This window comes from Notamacropus eugenii, chromosome 3 (assembly GCF_028372415.1).
Source record: "Notamacropus eugenii isolate mMacEug1 chromosome 3, mMacEug1.pri_v2, whole genome shotgun sequence".
Lineage (NCBI taxonomy): Eukaryota > Metazoa > Chordata > Mammalia > Diprotodontia > Macropodidae > Notamacropus > Notamacropus eugenii.
Window position 1 is genome coordinate 175,564,055 of NC_092874.1, and position 13,145 is coordinate 175,577,199.

The 13,145-nt window shown below is 36.2% G+C and overlaps 1 protein-coding gene across 1 annotated transcript in view; it reads right to left on the reverse strand.

The window, feature by feature from the left end:
- Positions 1–4,800: 4,800 nt before the first annotated feature.
- The window catches only part of TAF3 (TATA-box binding protein associated factor 3), a 252,072-nt gene continuing 243,727 nt past the window's right edge, over positions 4,801–13,145 (reverse strand). The window contains exons 6-7 of the mRNA XM_072653403.1: positions 8,769–8,875; positions 4,801–6,817 (exon numbers count right to left, since the gene is read on the reverse strand). Coding sequence (XP_072509504.1) covers positions 6,703–6,817; positions 8,769–8,875 — 222 coding nt within the window. The 3' untranslated portion in view covers positions 4,801–6,702. The remainder of the gene's footprint in view (positions 6,818–8,768; positions 8,876–13,145) is intronic.

Here is a 13,145-nt window from a genome sequence, read left to right on the forward strand (position 1 = left end):
CCTTCCCGCCCTCCCTGCTCCGCCCCGCCCCCCCCCCCCCCCCCTCCAGCATCAGTTGCATTCCAGTTACTAGTGTTTCCACCAAAGGGTATTTCTTTCTCTGTGAGTGTAATAGAGTCCCTTTGTGGCAGCTAGGTGGTGCAGTGGATAGAGCAGCAGTGCAGGAGTCAGGAGGACCTGAGTTCAAATCTCACCTCAGACACTTGACACTCACTAGCTGTGTGAACTTGGGTAAGTCACTTAACCCCAACTGCCTCATCCTGGATCATCTCCAGTCATCCCGATAAATATTTGGTTATTGGGTTCAGAAGGCTCTGGAGGAGAAGTGAGGCTGATGACCTGCACAGCCTTCCCTCACTCAAAACAAAGTCAAGTGCAAGTCATGTTATCATTTCTCTGATGGCATGGTCTTCTTCGGCAACGGACAAACACACACACAACAGATTCCCTTTAGCAGAATGTAAGTTCCTTGAGGTTAAGAACTGTATCACTTTGATATTTGTATCTTGAGTGCTTAGCACAGTGATAGAAGGTGCTTACTAAAAGTTTATTGATCAACTGATAGTAACATATAGAATGATAAATGAGGAATCTAATTTAGAAAAGATATTTTAAAAAGTAACTATCTTGTTTTGGTTTATTTATATATATAATTTATATATACACACTCTATATGCATGTATATAGACTGCTGCCATTTTATTACAAGAAACTAAATAACATCTTTCCGATTACTACTAAGTATGATTTGTGATCAAAGAGTTTCCCTCTTCCTTCCGCTAACTTGGTAACAAGTGAGAATTGGAAGGAACCTTTGTGATCCACTAGTTTGACCCTCTCATTTTACATATGAGTTAACTTAGGCTACAAGGTGAAGTGACTTGTAGCTAGTCAATGGCAGCACCACAGCTAGAACTGTTACAAAATCTCTTACACTTTACTTCCACAGAAATGTGGAAGTTGCTTTCACATTCCAATGGGAAAGTATATGTAAATATGTCACTAGCTATAGAGATGAGGTCTGGAAAGACAAACTATAATGGTAAAAAGACAAACACCAAAACCAAAAACAAATGTTTGACTCCGAAGACCTGAGTTTGAGCTCTAGCACTGATGCTATATAACCATGAACAAGACCCTTCACCTTGAAGAACCTTGTTTTCTCACTTCTTGTTTAGTCATTTTTCAGTCATTTCCAACTCTTTGTGACCCCTTTGGGGTTTTCTTGACTAAGTTACTGGAGTGGTTTGCCATTTCCTCCTCTAGCTCATTTTACAGATGAGGAAATTGAGAAAAATAGGGTCAAATGTCTGAGGCCAGATTTGAACTCAAGTAGAGTTTTCCTGACTCCAGGTCCAGCTCTCTACCCACTGTACCACTTAGCTGACCCTTCTTCACCTGCAAGGTCCCTTTTAGTTTTTAACATTTTCTGATTCTCTGTGGTTACTGTCAACTCTAGGATTCTTGAATTTCCACTAGGGGATGCTCTATAGCAGTAAGTCAACTCATCCCTACAGCAAAGAGCTCTCCTAGGAAAGGCATGAGCTCTGATACCATTATATCAGTGTGCATATTTTTTTCATTTATGCAAATAATAACTCTTCCATGTTACATGTGAGCTGCTATGGCTAAAAAAATCAATACCTAGTAACCAACCCTATGGAATGCGCTTTGGGTAGGTTGCTTCTTATTCACATTTATATCATCGTTATCATCATAATCACCACCACCATTTCATATTTACGTAGCACTTTAAGTTTTCCAAAACATTTTCCCCATAACAACCCTGTGAGCTGGAAAGTGCAAGGGCGTCCTAATTTTGCAGATAAGAAAACTGAAACCCAGAGACGTTTGGTGACTTATTTAGGATTGCACAACTAGGAAGTCTGGGACCTTGCCTTCTAAGAACTGTCCTAGCTCTGTTATACCAAAGCTGTGCCAGTCATATAAGACATAACAGGACTTGTGCCCCCACTGGCATGACCTTTTAGAAGTCATAATTACTTTCAAGACATATTGAAGCATCAGGGTATATCTGGTCAATATAAACTGTCAATATCTTTAGTAAGTGGCAGATTTTTTAGCGATATCCTGACTAAAAAACAAAAAGTTCTTAACTCAAGTATATTACTCATTCATTATTATTATCAACAATATCTGTTATGCATACAACTTACATGGTAATTTCTATAACCTCTTACCAGGGAAATGCCATCAAAGTATATCTCATATAATTAGCTGAACCTTAGCTGAAAGTTATTTCCCTTAAACCATCTGTCTTGACAATAGTTAACTTACTAAGGGCAATAATCTTAGCAGTGCCATTTCATTAGCTCTCAAGATGTTCCCAGTAGAACCTTTTTTTCTTTTGCTAATAAAACATTTTTAAAAGACTAATGTCGACTGGGATTCCAGGTTATAGCAGTAAATTATTGCCTAAAGCTGAGGCAGTTTCTAAGATTATGCTTTTGTTGAAACCCAACTATTTTAACTATTGAGTAAGCCGTAGCAACTATCCTTAATAATTTACATGCTCATAAGGTGACTATCATGGGTTAGTGGAAACACTTTAATCTAGTGCATGATTCAATGTTGTTATAAACAAGCATTTCAAGTCACAAAGTCACTGTAAAACCACTGCAATGAGGTCATCAGAGACTGTTTTAAAGTCAAAGAAGGAAGAACTATGTGTGTGAAACAGACACTGACTGAGGCTAAATGTTCTTCATATATTCATTTTAAGAAAAGATTCATAACGCTAGGATTTATAAGGCAAATTATATGAGAAAGATTAATGTCCAGGAACTCTCAGAGATCAGAAGGTCATCATGAAAATTTGCCTAAAAACCATGTTCCAAAGACTGGATTACAATATCTGGGTTGTTCATAGTGAAGAGAGTCTAAAAGTTGCTCATAATACTTCATATTTAAACTCCTATGCTTAGATCAAATTGGGAACAAGCAGGTCAGCTGTTCCTCTAACTCTCATGTTATGCTTTCTCTTGGACTACACACACGGATTAATAGTTGCTTTATGCTTTTTAGGTTACAACTGGTCCGAGATTCCCAATGAAATAGATAGTTTCCTAACAGAATGCCTGATACAATTGTGGAGAGACTTTATTCAGAACACTATCTAATTCATTCTACAGGCAAGGAAACTCATCTACTTTTAGACTTAAACTTCTAAAGAAAATTGCTATGATCTAAAGAGATTGGCCATAAAACTATTTGTATTGAAAACTTAGCCAGCATGCCTTTAGTGAACTTCATTCATTAGCATTCTTGCTGGCAAGGTTTCCATATCTCAGTGTTCATTTTATACTTTAATTTGGTTAGTAGGTCTTTGTTTAATCGTCCTATTGAAAGGAGAACAAAGGCGGTTTAGGTGATACAGTGGAGTAAAGCACTATATTTTATCTCTGAAAAAGCCAGACAAAGTCAGAATACTCGCATACCCTCTGATTTTTTTTTTTTTTAGGACATCTGGAATCACAAATCATTTGGAGGATAAAGATCCTCGCTGTGCTCAACTGCAGACACCTTCAGATGAGAAACACCTTGTCAACCATAGAAATTATTCTTTGTGAATTACACATGGTTCTGAAGGCAGATTATCTCACTAAAAGAGCTTCTCAGTTACCTGTGTGGGCATCTCTCTGAATTCCTTAAATCCCCTCCAATAAGATCACCAGCCAGGACATTTCCCCCCATCCCCCTTCCTTCTCATACTGGCTTCTCCTTAAGGTCTTGCTGCTAAGGTCATTTCCTGAGTGTAGAAACCACTGAAACAGTTTATAGTTCATGATTTTTTTTGCTTTACCTGGAAAACTATTAACCACCTGTGGATGGTGGGGGGAAGGGAGGAACGGGTTGGGACAGGGGTGGGGAGAGTTATTTTCATTTCAAACCCTGCAGAAACATCTATCATTACATAATAAGCAATTGACCAGACCCAACATTTTCACTGGGACTTCAATTGCTGTGGTTCCCCCAAATACTCTCTATTCCCACTTCCCTTCAAAAGCCAACAATGTTCCTTTGCTTTACAGACATTTCTGGTCTGAACCCAGTAAAGTTTCCCCAAATTAGTGCATCTGTGTTTTTTTTTTTAATGTAACATAAGCTTTCCTTTTCTTGTTTTGTTCACAAAATAAGGTAAATTAACACATACTCTGTAGCATCTTTTATAGTTTCTACATTACTATTTTTTTTTAGCAGTCTTAAGAAAGCTAGAGATGTCCAATTTTTCCAACTTAGCCTTATAGAGGAGAGGTAGTGCTTCATCTTCTTATGCCCATTTTTCCTTGCATTTTCCAGAACTTTCCCTGGTTAGTGACATAGACAGTTGTCCACTGGAGACTGAGACTGAACTCGTTTCACACAGGCCACTGCCCTGCATAGGATGGTAACGGCTTCTGGTCTCTAGTGACCTGGGCTGGATTCAACTCAGTGACCTAGAGGTGAAAGGCTCCGTATTCCATTACTAATCCCTTGAGCTATCCAGCCCCCTGAAAATGATTCTTTGGTTTTATTAGTGCAAAGACCATTTATAAAATCATGAACTGGATTTAGGAAAGCAACCATGAAATAGCAAGGGACAACAAACTGATTGAAATTCCTTAAATGTAGTAATGTAGTATGGACTGAAGTCTCCCAGTGTGATTGGTGAAAAAAAAAGTTATATAGATATTTCTTTTCTTACTTCACTAGCATGATCTGCTCCCTTAAATATGGCAATTTTGGGTCCACTATCCATGTCTCAGGGAACAAACTTCTAAAGGAAATAGAAAAGCAAACTATGAAACAGCCAACAATCTTTATTTGACCTCCCTCCCCCAAACATACTGGAAAAAAAGACCTAATAAGTAGACTTGCATGTGTGTGAAAATGTTACAAAAAGAAGTAACAAAACATAGAATGATCCCAAATTAATACAAAACAAAACACATTCTCAGTGAATAAGATTAATTGGGTGTTTGCAGGGATGGAACAATCTTTAGGGGTAGCATTAAACAAAGAGAGAAATGCAATATTGTATTCTCAATAAACTCTACCTCCACTGATTTGCAATTTAACAGGCATGAGAGAAAAACTTTATTTCCCTATGCAGACTATATGTTTTCGAAATAAATTCATACATTAACTTGTCCTTTAAAAGATTTGTTAGATTTGTGTAACAGGTTGAAATCCCATATGCTAGAATTCAAGATATTTATCACTTCACAGCCCAAGAATTATTTCAAAATTAAGTAACAAAGCCTGACTTTATTCCAAAGTCCTTGAAATAGAAATGTTCAAATGAAGTTCAACGTTCTACATCAGAATAAATTATTTGCTTTACTGCCAAGACACTCAAATACCACCCCATGATCAATGCTAAAATAAAATTTTTTGACATCCTGCAATTTGATTTTCTTCTTTAAAAATATTCACAGCATACTTTATTTTAGTCTCAAATTATAAAAGCAGTTAACAGGTTTGGAGAAATAAACATTATAAACACAAACTGCTAAAGCATTGCTTTTCTGATGTTTAATGAGAATCTACATGTCCTTTTTAATAAAATTAAGCAAAAAACAATGGACAGAAACAAAAGTTCACAAATGAAACAATTTTAAAGCATATGCTAGAGACTCACATCTCCTTGTTATCTGACTGCTAGGGCCCTTCTTCCTTCACAATGCTATACGGTGGCTGCTCAGTTACTTCTTAACCTAAATTCTTTCGAAAAATAGTTCTTTCCCCTTCTGGTTCATGGAAAACAGTAATTAGAGACATGGCTGAAATCACAGTGGATTTCAAAGACAGCTAAAATTAAACACGATAAAAAAATTTAAAAATAAGTACTTCATAAATATTCAATATTTACATTAAGGGAAATCTTTTAATTTGAAGTATTTTTATACAAATTGGTGAAATGTACAAGCAATGAGAAGAGACACCAGCAGCTTAAAGATCAACAAAATTATGAAACAACCAAAATACAAAATATATTACAATTAACATAAAACAATCTGCACAAAAGAAAACTGGTCACAATAGAAACCTTTCTTTAAAAAAATAAGATATTTCACAAAAAGCATGAACATGTTTACATGTAAGTACTAAAAATTGTGGTGTTTGTGTGTGAGGGGGAAATCATATATTCTTATCACAAAAATATTTACCAGCATCCCAACTGGAATTTTCTTTCATGTTATTACGATTATTTGACTAAGCAGAGAAAAAAGCAGAAAACTATATTCAGACTAATGAAATCACTCCTTAAATTACAGTCAAAGCCATTTACACATTATCCTCTCATCTAACCCCTTAATTAAAAGGCTCTAGAGAGAAAGAAAATCAAACAGGAAGAAAGATGATTTTTTATTTACAATGCTTGTCACTGCTACTGTAGACATGGAAGAGTGGAAGATGGGTCATCAGCTCAATCAGCCCTCAGGCCGCTCCGTCTGAGTTTACCTCCAGGAGATGAAAACTTTCCATCGCACGAAAAATGTATCCCACGGGGGCCAAACGTGTTCAGAAGATGACCGTCCAAGGTGGACTGTTTCTTCTTGTCACTGAATCACTCAAGATTCATAATCTTTCTACGGTAAAGGCGGCTCATTTGGAAGAACTGCTGCACACTGTCCTGCTGGAGACGTCAGAGAAGCCCGAAGACGCCGCTGAGCAGCACAGACACGCCCCCATGGGACCTCAGTGTGCCCGGTGCTTCCTCTTCTTATGTTTTTTGTCCTTCTTTTTGTTGGCGCACATGGGACAGAACCACTGCATTTCTTCTGGGGGTGCAGCCATTATTCCCACGCAGGGCCTACACAGTTTTACAGACAACCCACAAAATCTTAGTTAGACAATTCACTGCTAAGTTAAATTCCCTTTTCTACATTCTTCAGATTGATTTCTTTCTAGATTGTAACACATCGTATAAAAATTTTAAAAAGTCAAATAGTTGTTTATATATAACTTTATAACCAAGAACATTTATTTCTCACCAATTGCTAATAATCAAATTGCAGCTGTTTAGAAAGAACTTCTTAGTATACACAGGAAATAACCGACAGCAAATGTTTTTCCTTAACAAATAATCTTTATTTTAAACTTAAGGATTTTTTTTGAGATGATACACTAACATATATTTGGAATATAAATGCTTCAAAGTCTCATCTTATATTTGTTTTAAGACCTTTAAATACATCCCCTTCAAGGATAATGAGATATATTTTAGCAGGATTTGAAATTATATTTGCAGCACAATATTAATAATTTATAGCATTTGCTAAATTGGTTATAAGACATTTAATTATCATTTAGTAAAAGGCCACAATTGTCAGGAGACAGTTTTCCTATGAAACACAATAGTAATAAGTTTTTATTCCAGTAATTCTCTCTACCCTTTTTTGTGAAGACATGTAAAAGAAAATGTGAGGATTCTTTTGGTAAATTGTACCAAGCTGAACTCTGGATGGTGGGACTCAGAAGTTCTTCTTCAGTAGTCTTGATAACATCAAAAAAACATGTGAACAGCGGAACAGTGGTTAGTCTTTTTTTTTTTTTTAAAGCAAACAAAGTCACTCAAACACCTTCAACTGCTTTAAAAATTAAATTTTCTTTCTTCAGCTGCTCTCATTAAAATTTTATCTCATATTGTGCAAAGTTGCTGAGAAAAAAATTTATTCTTTGTATGGATGAGGGGGGTTTAGGATGGGGAGGAGTGTTTGGGGAAGAAATAATAGAAAAAACTATATATTTCCTCCTTTAAAAACCATTTTGATAAAAAGAATATGTCATAAGCTATTCAAGAAATATCTGTTAACAATCCAAAGTCCCATTTCTGACACTTCCAGCGTGACTTTTAGTAAGTCATGCCATCCCCTCTCCATTCGTCCCTCCCCCCGGGGTCTCAACTTTTTCATCTGTAAAATGAGGTGACTGGACAAGAAGGCTTCTGAATTTCCTTCCAGCTCTACCTCTGAGATTTCTGTAATTCAGGAGAGGGATAACAGTAATACTGTACTTATACATCACCTTCATTTACTAAGCTCCAGGAGGTACTTTGAAATAATATTAGCAACTGTAATTTCTAAGGAGCTTTAAGTTTTATGAAGGGCTCTCCATACATGATACTATCTGAAAGTAAGTCTCACCTCGATGTTATAGCTGGGGATTCTGACGTTCAGGTTTATATATGACTCGGTAGGAGAGATGGGAACAAATGCATGCCTGCTAATTCCTGTGTCTGTGAGGGGATCTATAGACAACACTTTTGGTTTTAGTATGGTATTATGGTAATCATTTTAGGCAGTTCTTTTCTGTGACAGGATGATAATATTTGTTACTGTGGGGTTTCAATGGTGATAGGCATATCTGATGAAAAAATTCTCTGTTCAGTGTAGATCAGCATCTACTATATAACTTGTATTCTTTTTAAAAAAATTCTTTTAAGCTTTTAACATTCATTTTTTAAAACTCTGAGTTCCAAATGCTCTACCTCCTGCTCCTCCTCCACCCCTTGAGAACATAGTTTATATTCTTCAAGAGTTTTCTGAGTACTGAAAGATTAAATCCCATGCCATGTACTCTGTGCCAAAGGTGGGACTGGAACCCATGCCCTCTAGACTGAGAGGCCGACTCTAAAGTCACTATATCATAATGCCTCTTAAGTAAGCACTGATAGTCAATATTTTTTCAATGTGAAGGGGATGTTATAATGAGTTTTCTTTTTCTCTTAAAAAATGTGAAGGGGAAAATTCTGACCAACTTACCAATGGTACCAGTCATCACAGTCATCACAGCCAATCATTGGACTGCCGTCATCTGGTTTGTTACACCCAGGACAGATCCATATCTGATTGCCCCATTCATCTCTGATCTGTTGTTTTTTCCAATAAGGCGGAGTGAGGGAAGGGGACAAAAGTACAAAAAGGAACAAAGAAAATAATATTATTTTATATCTTAAATCCAAAGAAGACAAAAACAAAACCAAAAACTGAAAATAAGACATTTCTAATTAAAGACATGACCACTGTCACTATTCTTGAGCTACGGAGAAAATAAGTAATAACTACTTAAACGCTATTACCATTCAAAATGAATCCTAACTTTCTAAATTGCTTGACTTAAGGCATAAAACAACGTTTAGCACGGTATTTGGCACTTAATAAATGTTTGTTGCTTCTCTCTCTCTGTAGTGTGTGTGAGTGTGTGTGTGTGTGTGTGTGTGTGTGTATGTATACCTGTGAGCAATAACATCTGTAACTGCCTTCTAATCCTAGACAGCATTCTAACATATATATTAGGCCTTTGGATAGTAACCTGTACAGCAGTTACAGCTAACAAAGCTATGTAGCTCCACTATATATAGTTTTCTGCATGAGATACATGGATTTAATATACACAGAGAAACACGCACGTATTACTTTATTACTTATTAGCCAAACCCTTCTCCTGAACTAGCTGATAAGATCAAGGATATAAAAGAGTTGTTACTAAGTAACTTTCCATTCCCATTATGACATTTACAGTACAGTACAATCTACTAAAGGGCAAATGAAAAAATGCTAAGGGAACCAAACATTTACCCATTCAAACACTGGTTTGCTGTATCTACCATATCCTCTCTATTTTAATCGACTTAGCAGTTCTAAACAGTATACTTATATAGGAATTTCTTCAGAACTCTGTAGAACAAGACCAATTTTAGTAAATAGCTCTATAGTTGATTTTAAAAAGACACATAGTAGCAAGAGAAAAGATTAAGAATTCTTATAATGGGATAACTTATCATTTTATTTAGTTAATTTTGCATGAATTTATCTATTTCTCCAACAACATTTTACTTTTATGGGAGCTTCACATATCAAAGGGGAAAGTCCTTTTCATTTTTTCATCCTGCTGACGTGCTTTTCACATAAGGCTTGTTTAAAACTCACCAGTTTTGAAGGACTGAAAGCTGTTTTCATTGTACAGTATACAAAGGCACACTGTGCTGGCATTAAAGATCTTTGTAGGCTATTCTATGATTTTCCCTCACTTAGTAATTTCAAGGGAAGTCTTGTAAAGTGGAGTTAGAATTGCCAATCTCTGAAGCAGTAGTATGTTTAGTCCTTGCTGCCTAGCTATCATGAAGTTCCTGAGCACATCTCACTGTAAGTTAACTTTTCTATTGATCTGTTCCCAAATGCATCTATAATAAAATATTCTGAATTTTAGTTTTGTGTTTGTATTTTATTTTTTTACTATAGTAAGCCCTGTAAGGGCAGGGATTGACACTGAACTATTTCTAGTTCTTTGTGATCTGCAAAAAGTGCTGTTATAAATATTTTGGTATACTTGGAGCTTTTCTTTTTGTCACTGACCTTCTTACAGTATAAACCTAGCACTGGAATCTCTTGGTCCAGAGTTATCAAAACATTAGTCACTTTACTGGCATAATATCAAATTGCTTTCCAGCATGGTTGTGTCATTCCATAGCTCTACCAACAATGGATTACCATCCCTATTTTTCATGACCCCTGCCAAATGAACTATTTTCATCTTTGTCAATTTGCTTCAAAGTTTAAAAAAAAAAAATCACTTCTTTTATTATTAGTGATTTAAACATTTCATCATATGGCTGCTAGTTTGCAGGTCTGAAAGCTGCTTATTCAAACCTTTTGCTCATTTACTCAGAGGCAGCTGGTGGTGCAGGGGAAAGAGCACTAGGCCTGGAGCCCGGAAGACCTGGGTTCAAATCCACCAACTATGGAACCTGGGGAAGTCAGTCTGTTTATCGCAGTTTCCTCAAATGGGGATCATAACAGCACTTACCTCACAGGACCGTTGTGAGGACCAAATGAGACAATATTCATAAAAGTGCTTAGTACAGTGACTGGTACATACTATGTACTACGTCATGCATATTCCCTTCATTTCCCTTTGTTTACTGGGGAGTGGCTTTCTCCCCTATATTTGTGCATATTAGATCCTCATCAGAGATATCTGATACCAGGATTCTTTTTCCCTGTTGAATGCTTTTCTTATTGTCCTAGATGCATTAATTTTGTCTGTGTAAAAGTTTTTCAAATTCATTATATACTTTATTTTTTGTAATGTCTTCTGTTTCTTGTTTGGTTAAGAAATCATCCCCTATCCATAGTTGTGAAAGGCATATAACCTACTTCACTTCTAATTTTTTAATGGTATGATTTTTAACATTCAGATCATTTCTACTTTAAATGTAAGGAATATATTAGATGTTGCAGTAAACATATTTTCTCAAAACATGCTTGGATAGCTAAGTAACAGTTTTTAGAGGGCACATTTCCATTTAGGATGCAGGTACTCTTACTCTGAAACTTGGCCATTGGAGTCAAATCAAATCAAGTAGCACTGTTAAGTGCTTACTGTGTGGCAGGCACTATGCTAAGCTCTGCGGATGCAAAGATTGGCAAAAACCGTTCTTGAACTCAAGGAACTCACATTCGAATGGGGGAAAATATGCAAGCAGTTATGCAATGCAATAGATATGTTCATAAAAAACATATGATGTGTGCATATACACTATGTGTGCACACAGAGAGAATTTATTTATTCATTCATTTATGGGTCCCGTGAAGCTTGCATTCAATGATCATTCCTGCACTCTAGGATGAAGCACTGATGAACAAATGCTTGCTTAGTGACTTCACTAATAAGCTGGTGGCCAAAAATCTACTGGTGAAAGAAAATCATCAACCATAGTAACAAAACCAGAAACAAACCCTGCCTTGAAACCATAAAGAAAGGTATCAGTGTGAACACAAAGAATCATTTAGACTTGTAAAAGTCAGTATCAGGGCATGTGGAAAGCACCTAAACCAAGTCTTTAAAGACCTGATATCCCACGTCTTGTTCCAACTGGACCAGATTGCTTTTTGACTTTTTGTTTGTTTTTTCTCTGCAGAAAAATCACCATTTAGAGGCTTTTACAATAATGGCATAGACCCCCCAACATCCCACAAATCCCAATTATGGCCATTAAATACCAGAAATGTAGTTAGCTTTTAATAATTTTTTCAGGGATACAGTGATAGGTGTTTGTTTCTATCTCCTCAGGTTTTATTCTTACTCTTTGCTGTGTCCTTGGCAAAGGACACTTGGCAAAGGTTTGGCATAACAGGCATTTGTCAATCAATAGCTTTCTACCAATAATTTCCAGCTTATCTAATACCTTCAGTAATTTCTTCTTCCGTTCTTCCAATGTCTTCCTCTAAATACAGTGAAATCACTTAGGTAAACCAACAGTTCTAAGTAATTCATGCCACTAACTATGAGCAGGTAAAAACTAGGAGGGTGTTCAACAAAACCCTTTTGTGATGTTTAATTTGGTAGATTCATACTAGACAGAAAACTTTATATTATTTAAGCTTTATTAGCTTAGAACTGCATTAAGACTTTTGAGACACCCTGCATAGGATATGACTAAGCTGTCCATACCTTTTTCTCTAGTGATCCCAATATTGTATAAATACTTCAAAAGTCAAAAAAAGTTAAAGAGAAATAAAGATCAAAAGTAGCAAAATATTCAAAGCAACACTACAGTAGCAAAATACCTATAACAAAACTGTCTTCTGTAAAGAAATCAAATGTCATCAACTGATGAATGGCAGAAAAAAACCTATGTCATGCAGAATAATGGGATATTGTTGTGCACTAAGATATGACAAACATGAACAATTCAGATACATAGGGGAAAATTAGAATGAACCGAGACAGAGCAAAATAAACACACCAAGCAAACAATATGGGACCTGGAGAATAGATTATGACATGTTCTTCTCCTATAAGACATGGAGATAAGGAACGAGTAGGACAGAAGTATTGCATGTGCTGTCACAAGAGGTCCCTGCATCGGATGTTTTTATTTCATTGTCCTTCTTTGTCACAAAGCAGGGTTCAGAGATGGGAGGGGAAATGACTGTAACATAACAATATAAAGTTTTGATGAAACGTTTAGAATTTGATATCTATACTTCCTCTTTGTCTTTCTCAGAACTGCTTCTTCTTTCTTCAGAATTTCATTCTTGAAAGTCACCTGTTGTAAAATATGACCAATGCACTTCTTTTGTTTTTAAACTATAAATCTTTCTTATAATGGAGGACTCTGTGGGAGAGGAGTTGAA